The sequence below is a fragment of the Dermacentor variabilis genome, chromosome 1, assembly GCF_050947875.1.
Source record: "Dermacentor variabilis isolate Ectoservices chromosome 1, ASM5094787v1, whole genome shotgun sequence".
NCBI lineage: Eukaryota > Metazoa > Arthropoda > Arachnida > Ixodida > Ixodidae > Dermacentor > Dermacentor variabilis.
The window spans coordinates 238,343,813-238,363,426 of NC_134568.1; the positions used below are offsets into that span (position 1 = coordinate 238,343,813).

Here is a 19,614-nt window from a genome sequence, read left to right on the forward strand (position 1 = left end):
AAGAATGATGGGTGTAACGTTAAGGGATAAGAAAAGAGCAGATTGGGTGAGGGAACAAACGCGGGTAAATGACATCTTAGTTGAAATCAAGAAAAAGAAATGGGCATGGGCCGGACATATAATGATGAGGGAAGATAACCGATGGTCATTAAGGGTTACGGACTGGATTCCAAGGGAAGGGAAGCGTAGCAGGGGGCGGCAGAAAGTTAGGTGGGCGGATGACATTAAGACGTTTGCAGGGACAACATGGCCACAATTAGTACATGACCGGGGTAGTTGGAGAAGTATGGGAGAGGCCTTTGCCCTGCAGTGGGCGTAACTAGGCTGATGATGATGATATTTGCTATTTTTTTTTTAGCATATGAGATTGGAAAATATACAAACATACTTTATAACCGCGATCTTGGCGGCGTTATCGCATGAAAATTAATGTGTTATCTTGTATTGCCAGTTTGTATTGTATAATATATCATGAAGTGCTTTCGACTTTCGACATAAGTCCAATTGCGGCTGTTTTTGTTTGTTATGTTAATTACAGTCAACATGCTTGTGTTACCAACGTCGAACTTTTTAAGGGCAGGGACAATTCTCAGGCAATTGTATGCCTTTAGTCCTTGTCTCCTGTCCATTATACGAGGAAACAATAAATCAAATCAAATGTAATTAGGTGAAAACTTAATTACTAGAATGTTGGCAATTAGGCTATCATGTATTTTGATTTGCCGTGCGAGTAATGCCTTCGAGTAAAAGTTCTATATGGTTTAAGGGGGGGGGGGCGAGAAAAAAAATTCGGGCCGAACCATTCATACGGTGGCGGATTAGCCAGCGGAGCTCTTTAAGTCATTAGGTTTGCCCTTATAGATCATACATTCATGCACACGTATACATCTATATATAATTTTTATTCATCTCATTTCGAAACGATGGTGACCATGGCCTTGTGATCGCTATGGTACACTGAGGGATGTTCCGTCTTCACACAGGACACATTCTCGGCGGACGTCAAGTCGATACATGAGCCGTGAATGGTCGTCGGTTGCGATGTGTCCGTATTAATTAATTAATTCATTCATTCATTCATTTTTCATTGTTGCATGAATTGTATAAAGAACTGTTAGGCCCGCAGCCAAAGGCTAGTGTGGGCCCATAGTCAATATGCATATATCAGCAGATACAAAATTTAGTACACGTCTACTTCCTAGCAATAAAATTTAAAACAAACAAACAAACAAACACATGAAATTAACAAAAGAAATACAGTAGATTATTAAAAGAAATGAATCAAGTAATTTTAGATTGGTACAGCTTTTTGACAGCGATTGCAAAACACATAGAACAAATAAATGCAGCAGACTATAAAAAAAATGAATCAAGTAATTTTAGATTGGTACAGCTTTTTGACAGCGATTACAAAATTGTTTGCCATTATTACTTCATGAGAAATTGAATTCCAAATTTTGGCACCATAAAACTCAATCAGTCGTTGACCATACGTGTTACGAGAGACAGGTAAGTTAAAATTAACCCAAATTCATCCGCAGCGTACCGGAGGAACCATTCGTCCTGTGGTTTCGACACGTCCACGTTGAAATCGCAAACGACAACGATGGGTGTAGTTTGTTCCGTAGCGTAATGCGAAGCTCTTCGGAGGCAGAGTTTCCGAAGCTTCATTGTAGCTTCATACTAAGAACGGCGCGCCGTTATCTCGGAGGTCATGCTTTTGGGGTGCTGCGGTGTTTCGCAGTTCTGCTGCATGATACTGTGACGTGTCCGGTAGTTCCAGACAAGTGTAACGCGCTGCGCGAAGCTGAAATGCTTGGCAAACGCCGCATTTGCTCTGCAATTAATGTAGGGCATAAAAGGCGTCAGTGGTCAAGCGCAAACTCCAAAAGGACCACACTACGGGCGCCGGAAGTAAAATTGCAAACGTTTGCAAAAGCTGTATTTTTTAAAAGTTTTGTGTACTAAAATGTTTTATTAACATTGAATTATATGGAGGTGTCGAAATTGCAACTCCAGTGACGGCTATATCGAAGTAACAAAAATTGATCTCAAAGGTCATGCAAACGCCGGAAAGGATTGCGAAAGCCGAAATACGTCATGGTCGCCATATTTTATACACGGCCCTCATATTTGCCGCAGTTAGCGCTACGAACGCGCGACAAGCGTACGATCGCATGATCAGCGGGCACTTAGCCGATTTGTTGAAATGGTGCGCCTTCACGTTTTATGAAACGTTGCGGAGAGTGCTGGTTGTCTCCAATTGTTTCTAGACCAGCCAGTTTTGTAGACATGCGTGCTTTACGCGGTGAACTTCTGACGCTAACTACGTTTCTACATCCCTGTGATTGCTGCTTCATGGACCTCGTGCAGAGCTATGTTGAAAAGCGGACGACATGAAGAGCACCCGATTATTTATTGTACGTATTTGTACTTAAAAGAAAACGCCGGATTTGGCACACACCTGCGAGCATGGAGGATCCCGAAATTCTTACGATAGAATGGGAGATGATGGACAAATCCCGATTCTTCATGTTCAGTATTATCAACTCGTTCACCTTGCGTTGCCTGGTGTACCCTCTGACGGTTATCAAAACGCGACTACAAGTCCAAAAACAGGGAAAGCTTTATAGTGGTACATTTGACGCCTGCTCAAAGATTCTGCGCTACGAAGGCTTCGTAGGTTTGTACAGAGGCTTTTGGATTAATACAATACAGATGTTCTCGGGTATCGGCTACATCTTCACGTATGAAAAAGTGCGGGACGTGCTGTCTCGACACGCTGACATACACGACCGACGTTTAAAGGGCCTCATAGCTGGTGGCTGCAGTTCTCTCGTGAGTCAAACTATCATCACACCCTTCGATGTTGTCTCCCAGCACATAATGGTTTTGGGCCGATCGAGCAAAAGCGGCGGTATGGTCATGAACCCGCTCAACATCAGCGCCGACCTGAAGAGGAAGCACCTCATCTCTGCAGCCATTGTGCGTGAATTATATCGGAGAGACGGCTTCAGCGGGTTTTACCGGGGCTACTTCGCATCGCTACTTGCTTATGTGCCCGGCAGTGCGCTATGGTGGATGTTCTACCCGGCCTACGCCGACGGGCTGCGGCGTGTCCTGCCTGGCTGGACGCCTCAGATGTTTGTGCAGTGCATGGCAGGACCCATGAGCGGCATCACCGTATGCTTCATCACCAACCCAATGGACGTTGTGCGGGCCCGCATCCAAGTGCAGCGCATGAATTCAGTCACAGAAACCTTTTGGCAGCTTTGGACGGAAGAACGCATGCGTATGTTCCAGATTGGCCTGTCGGCTCGCGTAATGCAGAGCGTGATCAGCTCATTTCTGCTGGCCCTGGGCTATGAGACGCTCAAGCGGTGGAGCGTACACGACGAGTACAAAGACAAGATTCGGTGGTAGTTTACCAGGCACCATTACTGCAAGCTTGTCAGAAGATAACTGTAGTTAAGGGGCTCCTTGCAGGATGTGTGCTTGTACTGCGTGATAGTGTTTAATTCCTCAGTGTCAACGTACCATAGCGCGGATTTATTTCTATAAAGAATGATAGATCAAGAAAAGGGGAGCTTATTATGGTGTGCTTTATTTGCGAATGTCATGCCTTGTCGCATTGTAGTGGCAGACACATTACCTGCTTTCAAGTGCACCAAATTTGTTCCTTATATATATTAGTTCAGCTTCAGTTTGCTGCTGAAGTGAGTTAACCATTTTTATGAATAGCACATTGAAGAGTATATCTTCAAAACTTTTATGTTAGATGGAGACAACGCCTCCTTTCCTTTTTGCATACTGTCAATGTTTTTTCCATGCAGTCACGACTTTATCTGCCAAGCTTATAGCAGGCTGGACTTTGTTGAACAGCACAGCACATCACCAGACCCATGTGCAATAAGTAAAGATTTTCACTAACTTGTAAATTTAAACGTGTCGCTTTCTAGTCTACAGGTTCGTAAGAGCATTCATAAAGCCGTTCTCTTCTGTGCTAGTAATTTTCAGATATGCAGGCATGAAATGGATTGTTAAAGAAATGATAGCCAAAGTGCATCTGGCAAACATGTGCCCTGCAGATTTTTTTCTCTCTCTCTGGCTCGGTAAACTTTGAGGGACTCAAACATTAACACATTTTCAGATTATCTCTTTTCCATGTTTTATGTTTGCAGAGTTGAAAGTCATAATAGCAGTACACTGTCACTTATCGTGTATGAAAGTGCAATGTTAGCATGTTATTTCTTTAGGCTAGTCGATGTAAATGTAATTCACAAGAAAAGAAAAAGCAGCAATAGCTAATCAGAAAAGTCAAGACATTTTCCAAATGGTTTCAGTTGCATTTATTAAGCTCTTGCAAGACAGAAGACAGATATGACCTATACATAAAAAATAAAACTCTTTATTACAAAAGAATTAAGGCAGTATGTATTTACATATAGAATTGTCTGCAACATTGAGGGGGCTGCGGGAATTTCACTGCACAGTTAACGCAGTGAGAGAAGTTCCTTGTTTGCAATGTTTATTATTGTGTTGAAGTCCACATCCAAGAAGCTTCTCCAAAACCGGTGCACCCTTCCCCACACTTGTGCTGGAAAACATGGGCTCCCTATGCCATGAAATATTCGTGCCACCGCCCGACCATTGAATGAGTGGTCCCTGTGTTGCATCACAAGGCTTCGGATTTCCTGTCGAAGGCTGCTTAGACATGGCTCCTGTTGTGAGGGGAAGGGCAAAGGGGGGAAGAGGAAATAGCCTGTTACTGACCTCTCTTCAAGGCTGCAACAATGTGAGACACCAACTCTTAAACCATAATGTACTGTACTGTGTGATGGCAGCTGTGGGATAGTGTCGATTAACATTTTGTTCTTTCAGATTAATTCATGCTAGCTTATTGTTGCCTAAGTAGACTTGCACATTGCAAGCTAGCACAAGCTTGTATACCCTGTTTCACAATCTGGCCCAGGAGTGGAAGCTACAAAGCATGCTCGCTCTGGTGCTGAATACTTGAACAGATGACACTGTGATATTGATGGATACTTGTGTGATCACACTTCTGATGGTTCACACCAGCTGCAGCTTCCCTTTCAGAGCGAGAGTAATTGGAAACAAAGTATACGCATCAGCATACTTTTTAGATGGTCTTTTCTACAACTGACCACACTAATAAAATAGCGCTGCCATAAATCTAGCAGCACCAAGCCACCTGTAATACTGCACCATAAAACATACTTAACATTTTAAAACCTTTAAATATCAAGTTTGCTTTTCCAAGCCCATTAAAAAAAAAATTTCTCACTGTGCTTACGACAAATACTTGCACACCCTAGGAAAATAAAAATGAGGTCTGCTGGCATTCTCATGAGCAAGCTTAAATTTGTGAATAAAATGATCGTAAACCTACTCGTTTCAGAAACTTCTTGCTAAGTTATTTTTGCTAGCTTTTTTGTTGTTACATGAAACAAGTATAAATTGTTCAACTGTTGTTGCCAACAGCAGTGGAGCAATTTAGTCAAAATAAGGGCATTTAAAGTATGCCAACCAACTTTCTCAGGTGGGCACAAATCCTGTAGTACTACTTACAGTCTGTGCAGGCTCTTCATGATCATCATCAAGGTCCAACCTTTCATCAAAATAATCTTCAATCAACTTCTTAAGTGAATTGCTTTTTTCGATGCTTGCAGTCTCTGCACACTCAGCACATTCTTCACAAGATGCACTGTGGAGCAAAAGAATACAAGTTTTGATGCGACTCTGAAATGCTTGAATGCAGTCTTGACCGACACATAAAGAATAGCTGCTAGTGTGCTGTTGATTAAAATTAAGTTCTGGGGTTTTATGTGCCAAAACCACGATATGATTATGAGGCATACCTGAGTTTTGGCCACCTGAGGTTCTTTATGTGCATCCAATGCTCGGTACACAGGCATTTTCGCATTTCACCCACATCAAAACGCGGTCACCGTGGCTGAGGTTTGATCTCGTGCCCTTGGGCTTAGCAGCGCAACGTCAAAGCCAATATGCCACCACGGTGGATGCCCTTATGCTGTCTTGGATACATGTACCCCAAACAGGCAATACATAGATTCAAATGTCACCTATTTGGTTATTTATTGGTCCGCACTTATTGGTTCCTGGAAACTCAGTTTCATTGAATGCTTGCTTTCTTTTTCTAAAACTAGGCACGATGAAGCCAGGGAAACGTATTCAATATGTTCCATGCACCAGCAGCTTTAATGAAATAATATGAGGCTTGCCAGCATTATTACTCATAGTTTTCTAACAAATGCAAGCAATTATTAAATAGAGCTCGGGTTGTGATCTGCAGATTCAGTAAAGTGAAAAGTAAAGTAATGCTTTATTACCTGCAGGATAAGTGCTATCTTAAGTTGGAATGACAACAATGTCTGCTTAATGTTACGATTGTGCTACGTCACAATCGAAATGCTCTGCAGCTGCATGTGTGTTCAAAGCAATCCTGCAGAGGAAATCTAATAGTCTTCACAAAAGTTAAACCAGTAAAATAACATGACATAAAAGTACAGGACAACTACATGCTTACAGTAAATAGTGCTTATTAATAATTTTACAGAACCAGTATAGTACCTATAACGGTTGCACACAGTATGCACTTAGCTTAACAATTTGCTACTGTTACAGCTCCAGTAAAAATGTGGATTGTGATACAGGTGGAGCAACAGCTTCCGAGCAACAAACAGTTCTCAACAAAAACATAAAATGCTAATCGAGACTCGTCATGATGAGCTGCAGTAGAACTGCAGAGCTGCTACCTTTGAAAGGCTTCATGCACTTTTCTTAGACGGGCAATGTCCATCTTCTCTTGCTTTTGTACTCTTTCATACAAGTAATCCAGCAGGTGATCACAGTCCTCTTCAGTGAGGCTGGCCGAGACATTCAGGTGAAAGGCAAGGTCTGAGAACTCCACAATGACACCTGTCTTGCGTGAGTGTCCCGTTGCTGTGAGAAGGAGGTGTCACAGGGCAACAGTTGCACAGGGCACACACTAAAATTGATTGATTTCTGTCACACTCGCTCACCATGAAGCATAGTGTTGTCATACTCTAGTCTCTTCAGATCGCTCTTGACCAGCTTAGAATTCCAGCCCATACGTGCAGCCACATCCACAACAGGAAATGACAGTGTGTTGGCAGGCGCTTGTTCACAGTTTTTCTCTTGCAGTGCCATTGCAGCTGCCACTGCTGCATTCTGAAATTGGTAGATGGCAGTTGCTGTTTTACATCATGCACTCTAGTGAAACCATGTTCTTTAGTTATAAGTATTAGTGTAGTTAACTTTAGCCAACCCAACCCTTAATGGTCTTTGTATGAAACAAAATGTTGATGCATCCTGGGGCTTAATACCAACAGTGTAAACTAAAAAAAACTCTCAAGAGGTGTGACTGCACTGCTGAACGTTTTAAAACGTAGAATGAAAGATGCAAGCAAGAATCATTTGGGAGACATCGTGCTACATACAATGAGAGTTGCAGAACACCCTACACTTCTGTAAAAGACTAAGGTACAATGCACATTACAAAGTCATTATTTATAATTTGCCTTTTGAGTGACGTTGATACAATTTTACTTCAGTGAGCATCCCCTTTATGAAGGATTGCCAGAACATTCTGTTGAGCTTGGCAACCCTCACCATTGCTCTCCTTATGTTTTGGTTTGACATGAGGAAAATGGGCCTCATTGCCAGGGGATATATTGTAAAAATAGTTGCTTCATACTGAACTTTTTGTGGTAAAGCTTTGTGGATTTGTGTACATAAACGTCCTTATTGTGCTCCACAAAAATATGGGGAACAGAAGACCACCTTTGCTTTTATGCTCAGTGATCAGTGGGAAGGATACTGTTTTTGAAATCATTGTAATTTATCCAGGCTCATTTAAATTGATTTGCAGCTGTTACAGTATCTTCTCTATTAGAGCAACTGTTTTTACAAATGTTGATATCCTGGGTGCCATTCCTGGGGAAAGCAGACGCAGTGTCAAAAGCTTTGTGCTGCTGCTAAACCCTGTTAAAAATAGCACAGCATACACAGTCGTGTGCTCTTGGAAAACTTGCGCTTTCAGGCGTACACCCTGTTCACCTTCGACTTCATTTAACCATCTGATAACAAGCGCAACTAGCTTGTAAACTGAAGAACATGTTAACTTTAATAAAACAAGCAGTGAGGAAACCACAGGGAGACACACTGTCATATCCCTGTCGTTTCTTTTAAGTCAAGATGTCCAACCATGCCAAATTTTGAGGGGCACTAGAAAAGTTTTGAGATGACCAGAAATGAAGATGCTGTCTTATATACCGCTACATTTTCTCGAAATGCCCAGAGATTCTATGTACTTTTGTATTCTGGTAAGCCATTTTTAAAATAACACTTTTTCTACTCATTTTCACCTGGTGCTGCACTCTTACTCTTGTATCTATGGATAGCTTCTTCAGGGCTTGAAAAATTCCTGCAGCGCATGCGGCGTTTCACTCTACAACACAGGAAATAATTATACAGGGCCACGTGAACACTGTAAAGTGGATGAGACACGAGTTTAATCTTTGTGGTAAAAAACAGAGTGCACAGGTGCAATGCCACGGTGCATGATGATCCCCCTGAGTGCTACCCTTGCCTGCCATTCTTGCAGCTTGTTAAAACTCCAGGGAGGCATACTATAGTGTATCACTTAGCTGTAGCAGTCCTTTGTTAATCAGTAGGAATAGTGGCAATGTCACCGCTTTTTTTTTCCATCATTCTCTTGCCAACACTTTGTGGCAGCTCCACTTTTGTTGGTGGACCTCCATTGCAAGAAATCCACACTGCTCACTGGCACTTATGTTCTAAATCAAATGTCAGAAACCTGTTTCGAGCTGATTCGATCAAAACTGGCCAGGATTTCCTCGCACCATTCAACACAAATGCACTTTTGTGTATTTGTCAAGTGTGAGGCACCCATCAGGATGAAACTTTCCGGACTCTCAGATGCTGGAGCTAGATTTTTGAAACTGCTGGTGACACAGTCTGCAGGGCCATTGGAATGTCCGTAAATGTAACTTGATTGTCCTCAAACACAACTATTTCCACAGCAGCAATGTTTTCTCCGCCAACTGCGGTCATCAGGCGGCCAGTCTTTTCTTCGTCTTTTCAGTTGTACCCCTGCTAAATTCTTGAAAGAAGTGCAATATTGTTAAATGGGAAAGGACAAGCTCCCTAAAAACATGCTGTGAGCACTAAGGGCTGTCAGTTTTATTTGAATCACTCTTGAAATCATAAAATGTTATAACGCAAAGGTTCTCTCTTTCTCGCTTTATTGCAGATGGCAATAAGAGTGCAAAGTAGACTATAACAAATTTAGCCCTGCAGGAATCAGCAATAAGCCTTGCCTGGGCAAATCCCTAAGGGGGCTGTTATTCGCCGCAAGATCAAGCTACAGGTGGCAGCACTGTCGCCACATTAGTGCAGATAGGAGGTCGACGGCACACATTGAAATGCGCATGCGGCGGTGCTTCGCTGTGAGCGATTTGGACCGATTTTTTGGTAATGAATTGTGCTGACTGTAGCAAACGATTATATATTGCCTTCCTATGCCACATTTTCGCACGCAATGCACCAAAAGTTTCTTTTTACTTGAAAGAAGCACCAATTGCCATAGAACAAAGACTGGCAATCAGCCAAACAATGTGTGTTTCAGCACTTCCTTGGGGCTTTTTGTACATGTTTCGCTGGCATTCCAGCTGCCCTCCTAAAATTGTTGTGCAGCTTAATTATTACTGCATTATCTGCAAATCTTGCACTAGCTATAAAAAAGCATCCCTGCACAATAATGTTAAAGTAGCAAGATAATGTGTACTTTAAATCAATAATTTTAAACATACATCTCCATTTTCCTGTTTTTTTTTTGTTTGCTGCAAAATGCAAATAGTTAATGAGTTTGATTAAGCAAGCTAGGCCACTGTGGGTGACAGCACGTTAGCAGGATCACCAGGTTGCTTCAGACAAGAATATTTTTATCGCAGTAACACTAAAAATTTAAGAACAGAGCTTCCCTTGTGTGGTTAGGTGCAAAGACTAATTATTTGAGAGGCTAAAGTAATTAGGTTTTTCTATTTCAGCTAATAACGACCACTGTTTTCCATCCAGCTAACAACTCTACATTGAAGAGCTAAAGGAAATTATAGTAACTGCCTTTAAAATTATGGGGTTTTACGTGCCAAAACCATTTTCTGATTATGAGGCACGCTGTAGTGGAGGACTCCGGAAATTTCAACCACCTGGTCGAAATTTCCGGAGTAAGTACACGGGTGTTTTTCGCATTTCGCCCCCATCGAAATGCGGCCGCTGTGGCCAGGATTCGATCCCGCGACCTCGTGCTCAGCAGCCTAACACCATAGCCACTGAGCAACCACGGTGGGTTAGTAACTGCCTTTCAATTCAGTCTTATGATGTGCTGTGTCTAAGACTGCTGTCACTCATAACCCTGACTAACACCTTATTTTAGCTTTCCTTTTGTAGTAGTGAACCAAAAAACAAAAGCCCACGATTTACTATATATATAGGCAAAATAATGCCTCCCTCATTGCATCAGAACCACATACTAAAAGAACACTTCAGGCTGCCGTGTAACCACTAAGCGAGAGTTATGCAATTATCACGATGCAGTTATCGTAATATAAAGTGTATGACAATAGTGAGTGCTTGCTAATAATTCTTTTTTTTACCGCTGAGTGATATTCACAGCACCTCATTCATACTGTGTGGTTACAGAGATTGTGGAGTGATCAACACATTGCAACAAGAGGCTGAAGCGTGGCATTTACATGTTGCTACGACCACTTGATTTCTTTCAAATGCGAGAAAATGCTTTCTGGAGTGACTTGAAACACAAGATGACATTAAAAATAGTATGATTGTGGATAATGGAGGGGGCGACGATAGCACATCATGCGCTTGACATGGGCGGTCACGGATCTTACTACAGCGTACTGACAAGAGTGCAAGGCCAAATGTTTCTGTACAACATCATAAAAATGCAAATCAGCTTTTATGGCCATGCTACAACCAAGGAAAAAAATGTTTAAAAAATGCGTAAACACATAGGGCTTAGCAGATGAAGCATGGCACAATCTGCACTAACCGCGATTCAGCAAGTGCCTGCCAGAAAGCGACTCTGCTATATCTAGCAGCCAATAACTGTTTCCTGAAAAAAAAAAAATAAATAAAAAATTATGGGGTTTTACGTGCCAGAACCACTTTCTGATAATGAGGCATGCCGTAGTGGAGGACTCTGGAAATTTCGACCACCTGGGGTTCTTTAATGTGTACCGTGTACCTAAATCTAAGTACACGGGTGTTTTCGCATTTCGCCCCCATCGAAATACGGCCGCCGTGTCTGTTTCTTGGAAGTGTATTAATGATTCGTAACAGTTTGACTCAAAACTTGCTAGGAACACTTGTAGTATGTTATTAAAACATACATGTGAGTTTGAAACTGGTTAAATGTACATATCCTAATATCTTCAAGACTGCCTGACTCTAGACATAGATGTGAATTGAGTTTTGACGCTTACCTTGTATTTTTCAAACATCTATAATAAATAGTCATTTAGGTCACGCCTATATGTACTCATGGGCAGCCTAGCATGAAAATGCTGCATGCACCATGTAAGGTTACTGGCTGACCTACCGTGTGGACAGGAAAATAGGTCAGCCCCTGACCTTAACTTGGCGAGACCACTTACTATGTGCGAAAGACCCCTATATAAGATGAGGGGCTAATTTAGCTCTTTTTTCCTGCAAGAAATCTCTAGTTCTCGTTTATACAGTAACAATAAACACACTCATACTTAAATGGCCTTTCACCAGTTGGGAAATTTTCTGTTATATGCTGAAACTTGTAATGCACCGCACTAGGGAGCATTCTACTGCAAATATTTTTTAAAAGGGTATGACAATAGCTGAGATAGAAGGAAGTGCAACATTGCATGCGATCATGCAAGAAGGCAAGCTACACTCCCTGCAGCAAAGGCTCTCATTATCTTGACCAGTGTCTGCAAGCGACATTCCTCCCCTGCCAACTCCCATATCATAACTGAGAGACCATATTTATGCCTTGAGCTGTGCCTTGTTCTTTCGTTTCTCTCTCTCTCTTTTTTGCTGTGCAGTGTATTTTCAGTGGCAGCTTCACATGCTCTACATTTCATGGAAATCCTTGCATCATTTGCATTGCTGCTTGCTATTTGTTCACTACAAGCAGGACCTTAATGTGGTAGGTGAAGATTGTGACATTTAGTGGTAAGGAGGTTGGCTAATCCAAGAATAAGTGTGCCCAGACTTTCCTTTGAACATACAACTGTTTTCATGGCATATAAAGGGGTAATATTTTTCAGAAATATTTTCACCACATGATCTATGCATGGTGCTTGTTAGTTTGCTGTGCCCAAATCTGGAAAGATGCCTATTAAGGTACAGTTCAGATTGGTGAAGCAACATTCTTAACATGTGTTATTAAGAAGCAGATTTTGTCTGGCTATTGGTCGAATAATTAGTTACACCAATGAACTTGACCAAGAAAATCATGATGGTAGGTGTGAATTTAAGTTAGAAAGTTGCAAATGACAAAAAGCAGCACCTTACAGACTGCAGCTTTCCTTCCTGGCACCACACAAAGCAATGGTAGAAGCAGATTACCTAAATGGATCTCTTTAAATGCATCTTACACACACACACACACACACGCACGCACACACACACACACGCACACCTAAAAGAAAGCTGTGAAAGAGATAACAATGGAGATTGTTATGAAGAAATGCACTTAGGAGCTTATGATGAAATGTTATTCCATTGCAAGTAATGAATAAGTAGCTTTACCTAGAGAAATGAGTATGAAAAAATAATGCCATTTGTTGCAGCACAAGGGAATGGGAATATATTATGCATGTGTTACTGGAAGACAAAGCAACAGAACTGGTTTTGATATGAATGAATGGATGCACACAGATGTTCCACGTTATTGTGATTAAAAAAAGAAAAGAAAGGGAAGGGGGGCACAAGATTAACACCGAAGCTCTTTGACAATTATATCTGACCCATCTTTAGCGTGTTAATTATGCCAGCTAACGAGCAGTTAAATTGTAAAAAGGACCGTGCCACCAATGTGCAGTGTTTAGTGCTAGCTTACTAACAGAAAAATGTAATGGACACGTCTGGGGTTGCATTAGTACTTTAGCTTGGTGCCAGTGTAAGTGGCAATGAAAATATGCACCTATTAGCATCATCATCATCAGCAGCAGCAGCCTCCTTTATGTCCACTGCAGGACAAAGGCCTCTCTCTGCGATCTCTATCACTGTCCTGCGCCAACTGATTCTAACCTAGCGTCTGTGAATTTCCTAATTTCATCACCCTACCTAGTCGTCTGCCATCCTTGACTGCGCTTCCCTTCTCTTGGCACCCATTCTGTAACCCTAATGGTCCACTGGTTATCTAACCTACGCATTAGATGGCATGCCCAGCTCTAATTTTTTCTTTTAATGTCAATTAGAATATTGGCTATCCCCATTTGTTCTCTGATCCACACCGCTCTCTTTCTGTCTCTTAACATTATGCCTAACATTCTTAGTTCCATCGCTCTTTGCGTGGTCCTTAACTTGTTCTCAAGCTTCTTTGTCAGTCTCCAAGTTTCTGCCCAATATATAGGTGGGGTGATGAAATTGGGAAATTCACGGGCACTAGTTAGCATCAGTTGGCGCAGGACAGGGATAATTGGAAATCGTAGGGAGAGGCCTTCGTCCTGAAGTGGACATAAAATAGGCTGATGATGATGATGACAGCACTGGTAGAATGCATTGATTGGGCATGTTTCTTTTCAATGATAGTGGTAAGCTTGGATCCAGTCAGGATCTGACAATGTCTGCCATATGCACTTCAACCCATTTTTATTTTTCTGTAAGTTTCCTTCTCGTGATCAGGGTCCCTTGTGAGTAATTGACCCAGGTAAACGTACCCCTCCACAGACTCTAGAGGTTGACTGGCGATCCTGAACTCTTGTTCCCTTGCCAGACTATTGGTCATTGTCTTCTGCATATTGATCTTTAACCCCACTCTTACACTTTCTCTGTTAAGGTCCTCAATCGTTTGTTGTAACTCGTCCCCAGTGTTGCTGAACAGGTCAATGTCACAAACTGAAGGTTGTTGAGATATTTGTCATCGATCCTCACTCCTAAACCTTTCCAGTTTAATAGCTTGAATAATTCTTCCAAGCATGCAGTGAATGGCATTGCAGAAATTGTGTCTCCTTGATTGACCCCTTTCTTTATACGTATCATTCCACTTTTCTTCTAGAGGATTAAGGTAGCTGTGGAATCTCTGTAGATATTTTTCAAGATATTTAAGTAAGCCTCCTGTACTCATTGATTACGTAATGCCTCTGATTGCTGGTATCTCTAATGAATCAAGTGCCTTTTCGTAATCTATGAAAGCTGTGTAGAGAGGCTGATTGTACTCTGCAGATGTCTCAATTAACTGAATGATGGCACGGATGTGATCCATTGCACAGTATCCCTTCCTGAAGCCAGCCTGTTCTCTTGGTTGACTGAAGTCAAGTGTTGCCCTTATTCTAATAGAAATTATCTTGGCAAATATTTTATACAATACTGGAAGTAAGCTATGGGCCTATAATTTTTCACTTCTTTAACGTCTCCTCTTTTGTGGATTAGTAAAATGTTGGCATTCTTCTAGTTCTCTGGGACCCTTGAAGTCTCACGACTTCGAGGGTCCATTTTTCAAGGATCGCTTTTCGACTTTGTTTTGTATTGTATTCCCTTTATTGTATTCCCTTGATTTTGTATTTTCTTTTTCAATGTTTACCAGTGTTATCTTTTTTCCTATGTACAAATTTATTTGTATCTCCTACTATGTAGTTCCCTTTCTTTATTATCATACTTCTGTAACCCCCACTACCCAATGCTCCTCCGAGCCTGTAGGGTAAATTGGATAACCAAACAAATAAATAAATAAGCATTTCATATAAAGGGCCGCAAGCTTTTTGTGCATGTCTCCCCCATCTTTGATTAGATCGACTGCTATTCCATCTTCTCCTGCCGCCTTTCCCCGTTTCATGTTTTTCAAGGCCCTTCTAACTTCGTCACTAGTTATACATAGAAGGAGCCTCTGTAACCTGTTCATTACTAGTTCGAATGGAGGTACCATGGCTGCGCTGACTGTACAGGTCAGTATAGAATTCTTTCGCTGCTTTTACTATATCTTCAAAATTACTGATGATATTACCCTGCTCATCTATGCCAAGTTTTCTTCTGATTTCATGCTGCATCCATTTTTTACTGCTTCCTAAGTCTTTCTCACATTATAATTTCGAATATCCCTTACTTTCTCCTTGTTGATCAGTTTTGACAGTTATGTGAATTATATCTGATCCCTTGAGTAGGACACTTTTATTCTTTGTTGTTTCTTTATTAGGTCCTTTGTTAATTGGGAGAGCTTACCTACTGGTTGCCTTGGTACCTTACCTCCCACTTCAATTGCTGCTTCTGAAGCAAGCCTAGTTACAGTTTCATTCATTACCTCTATGTCATTTATCTTTTTGTTCTAAGTCTACATATTTGTTTGCAAGTACCAGCCTGAATTGATCTGCTTTTAACCTTACTGCATCTAGGCTGGCCTGTTTCTTCTTGATAAATTTTACTCTTTCTCTCTTCATACTGAGGTGAATCCTAGACCTCACTAACCTATGATCACTGCACTTTACCCTAGCCAACACTTCTGCATCCTGCACTATGCTGGGATCGGCAGAAAGTATGAAATCTACTTCATTTCTTGTTTCTCCATTAGGGCTTTTTGAGGTCCACTTTCTGTTGCTGCGCTTCCTGAATAATAGTGTTCATTATTCGCAGCTTATTCCTTTCGGCAAATTCTACCAACATCTCTCCTTTAGTGTTCCTAGAACTGATGCCGCAGTTGCCAATTGCTTGTTCCACAACCTGCTTTTTCTCCACTTTTGCACTGAAGTCGCCCATGACTACAGTATACTGAGTGGGCACATTTCTCATCGCTGATTCAACATCTTCATAAAACTATTCTATTTCATCATCATTGTGACTGGAGGTTGGAGCATAGGCTTGTACTACCTTTATTCTATACTTCCTATTTAGTTTTATGACAAATACTGCTACCCTCTCATTTATGCTGTAGAATTCATCAATGTTGCCCGCTATGTTCTTATGGATTAGGAATGCTACCCCATATTGCTTCTTATCTGGGAGACCTCTACAGCACAGGACGTGACCATTAGCACTGCATAAGTCTCACCAGTTCTTCTAACTTCACTATGGCCGATGATATCCCAAACAATGTCTGATAATTCCTCAAAGAGGCCTGCTAAGCTAGCTTCACTCGAGAGGGTTCGAGAGTTGAACATTGTTAGGGTCGATTTCCAGTGGAGACCATAAGCAGCATACCATAACCAAAATGGTTGTGCCCAAGGGGTGCAAGAAAAACGGTTTGTAGGCGGTGATGTCAACATATAAACTCGCACACACGCTCACAAAAAGCTTTTCCACAAGACTGGGGCTATGGTTTTGAATTGTGTACATACTTTAAAATTGAACAGATGAAGTGTAGAAATATGAAATGAAACTTGGTAACACCACTTTTCTATTTGAATGCACAGGTTTGCTCACCTTTGATGCAACTGATCTCATTTGCTGTGGTCCACCATAGCACTTGATTGTGCATGTTGCATACACCTTATTTAGCACTCGCACAACTTTATCAGGATGGAACTCCAGGAAGCACAACAGTGTGAGGATATCTTAGATGTAGGGGTAGAAAATAAGTGCATAGTTGGCGATGTTAGTGGACATGCAGTCATCTATGACCACAATGAAGAAGCAGAGAGAGAGAGAAAAAAAAAAAAAGACTTACTCTCTTCTTTCAAGTCCAGCTCCTCTACTGCAGCTTCAATTGGAATAGCAATCTCATACATGGAATTTTCATCCAACATAGGCGCCTAAAAATGGTGCACAAGTTGTTTGAACCAAAAGACATGACACAGTATGACCAAGCAGAGAAAACTTCATACATACAGTGTTACCCTCAGTTTTTCTGCTTTCCACGAGAGGTGTGAAAACTTTCTTAAGGAGCTTTCTAATGACATGCCGATCCACTGAGTTTGCATATATGTGGCGCTTCAATTCATTTTGGTCTTTCTTCTAAAAGGGAAAAAAGATGTGACATCAATACCAATGTAACTAGCACTGTTTGTACCCATTACCTCTACTTCAAATACCATACAATATAACAACAAAAAATAAAACCAGGTTTGAACCCATTCTCAGGTAGTTGCTGGCTTTACACTATTTTGCAGAAAAAAGGTGGCCATTAATGGCAGTTTACAGATAGGGCTCTTACAAACTCTACATCCTACCACTAAGTTTTGTTACAAGTGCAGCCCAGCTAATGGCCAGAGGCACTCCCTGTAAAACATCTGAATTAAGAATATGAGTTCTAGAATTCTAGTCACTTATGATCATCAAAATTTGTAATATTACAAGGTGGAACATTTACAACCTTAATTTTGCCATGAATTCACTTCGTAAAAACATCTCTAGTTCTCCTTCCTAATTCATATTAATGCTGCCACCTCTTCCCGATCTGTAACATTTGACTCCATCCATGATTCGACTCTTGCTTGCGCTCATGTGCAGTGCAGAGGTAACCCTTTTAACAGCCAGAAAAGTGCAAGACCAACAGATGTTACAAATACCAACCTCAGGCTCCAAAAACAGGTGACAATGTGACGTGAGACCATCCCGTCCAGCCCGTCCTGCTTCCTGGACATAGTTCTCAAAGCTCTTTGGCATGTTATAATGAATGATTGCTCTGATGTCAGCCTTGTCAATCCCCATACCAAATGCAACAGTTGCTACAACTACGCGGAGCTTACCTGCAAACAAAGCACACAAGAAGTGGATTTGCTTCTTTGCTTTAATGTAATGTCGCACACTATGGGTTTGCATGCAGATCCTTACCAGTCATAAACTTTTTCTGTACCGAGCGCCGTCTGAATGATGTCATTCCAGCATGATAGGCTTCTGCATCCCATGCTAGGTAGGACCGTCTGCTTTTAGCTGCTGCAATAAAGCAATGAGAAAGCAATGCTTCAGAAGAAATACAGAACTATTTACAGTAGCCCAACACATGCCTTTTTTTTTGCTTACCTTTTGAACCATTGTCTCTTTCGATTGGCTTTTCAAGATGCTGCAAACTGGTTCGAATTAACGAAGCTAGCCGCTCTGTCTCCTCCCTTCGTGTGCAGTAAACTATGATGCTTTCACAGCTGCCAAACCTGCTCCCCTTTAGAAGCTCTATAAGAGCCTGCACACAGGTTAAAGAATGAAGCAAGAGAGTGTTAGAGATGGGCATTTTCCATTTTACAAGGCTTTTTGCATATGTCTATTATGCCAGGCACCAAACATGAGTTAGGAGACATGTGACAGGATTACCAATGGAACTTTCCTTTGTGGTATCCACCTTCTTGCAACTGAAAGAAAAAGTGTGCTCATCTCGCGTTTCAGTGGTGGCAGAATGATTGTTTAGGTTTTCGTGCTTCCAGCAGTGACGCAGGCAGGCGGCTGTTGCACATTGTTTAATGCCAGATATCCTGGCACACAGAAATTTCGAAGGACCGTAGGGGAAAGAGGGTGCATTTCTCTGGTGTGCCCCCTCTGGCTTCCAGGTGGGACATGGATAAGAATGTCTTTATATTGGCTTCCTGGAGTTCCTTGCAATAAAAGTTGGTAGTCTGCACTCTGTCCTATCTTTCTTTCTGTCGTTCTTGTATTTTGTGCAGTACGTTTGCTTGCAGAGACACTAAAGATGAATATTAAGTTAAGCTGTATTAGTAAATTACATCTTGTAATAGCAAAAACCACTATCTTACAGTGAGAGAAGGCTTGGTAAGACAAAAATGCCATAAAAATGAGACAAGTGATGACGACACTTTGAAGTGGCTGCACCTCCTCACTATGGTATCATGAATTTTGACTGCATCTACTTGGGTGTAGTTAATTGTTTATGACTAGAGGAGGACTGCATTGTATTCTAAAGGAACCGAAGACAACCTTGCAAGTTTTGAAATCATTTACTGTGCCACAATGGCTCAAACATGACAAAATAGCTTGAAATCTGTCATGCCAAACTGACGTTGAGATGATGGGGTATTGGTACGGAATAAAAAGAAAAGGCAGTTTGACCTTTATTGTAACAGCTAGTAATCAAAATGTTATCATGAAATCAACAAAGGCAACAGTTTCATAAGAATATATAACCTGTCTAAACTAATTTCGCGTTGCTCTTTAGTATCTTTTTAACACTTCCGCTACAGCGTGGGTCACCAGTGGGTCACAGCAGTGATTCTCACTGGGTGGTTGTGCAGGGCTTTCCTGCATTGCACAAATGACGACTTTGCTAGAAATCAACAGAGAGGAAAAATTTTGTTTTGTCTCTTCTGATTTGATGCATCAGGCCGCCATCACCCTACACCATGACTCACCGGTGGGCCATGACACACTAAGGGA

General features: G+C 41.5%; 2 protein-coding genes across 2 annotated transcripts in view; one reads left to right on the top strand and one right to left on the bottom strand.

Moving 5' to 3' along the window:
* The first annotated feature begins 2,132 nt into the window (after window positions 1–2,132).
* LOC142560189 (solute carrier family 25 member 44) lies at window positions 2,133–5,409 on the top strand. Its single transcript, XM_075672102.1, has one exon. It carries the CDS (start codon window positions 2,473–2,475, stop codon window positions 3,421–3,423), a length of 951 nt encoding a protein of 316 aa, XP_075528217.1. The 5' UTR covers window positions 2,133–2,472; the 3' UTR covers window positions 3,424–5,409.
* The window catches only part of RecQ4 (RecQ4 helicase), a 30,653-nt gene continuing 15,431 nt past the window's right edge, over window positions 4,393–19,614 (bottom strand). Inside the window, exons 13-22 of the mRNA XM_075672060.1 lie at window positions 18,256–18,412; window positions 18,067–18,168; window positions 17,806–17,981; window positions 17,122–17,247; window positions 16,961–17,045; window positions 16,717–16,847; window positions 7,065–7,233; window positions 6,798–6,984; window positions 5,590–5,725; window positions 4,393–4,721 (exon numbers count right to left, since the gene is read on the bottom strand). Coding sequence (XP_075528175.1) covers window positions 4,494–4,721; window positions 5,590–5,725; window positions 6,798–6,984; window positions 7,065–7,233; window positions 16,717–16,847; window positions 16,961–17,045; window positions 17,122–17,247; window positions 17,806–17,981; window positions 18,067–18,168; window positions 18,256–18,412 — 1,497 coding nt within the window. The 3' untranslated portion in view covers window positions 4,393–4,493. The remainder of the gene's footprint in view (window positions 4,722–5,589; window positions 5,726–6,797; window positions 6,985–7,064; window positions 7,234–16,716; window positions 16,848–16,960; window positions 17,046–17,121; window positions 17,248–17,805; window positions 17,982–18,066; window positions 18,169–18,255; window positions 18,413–19,614) is intronic.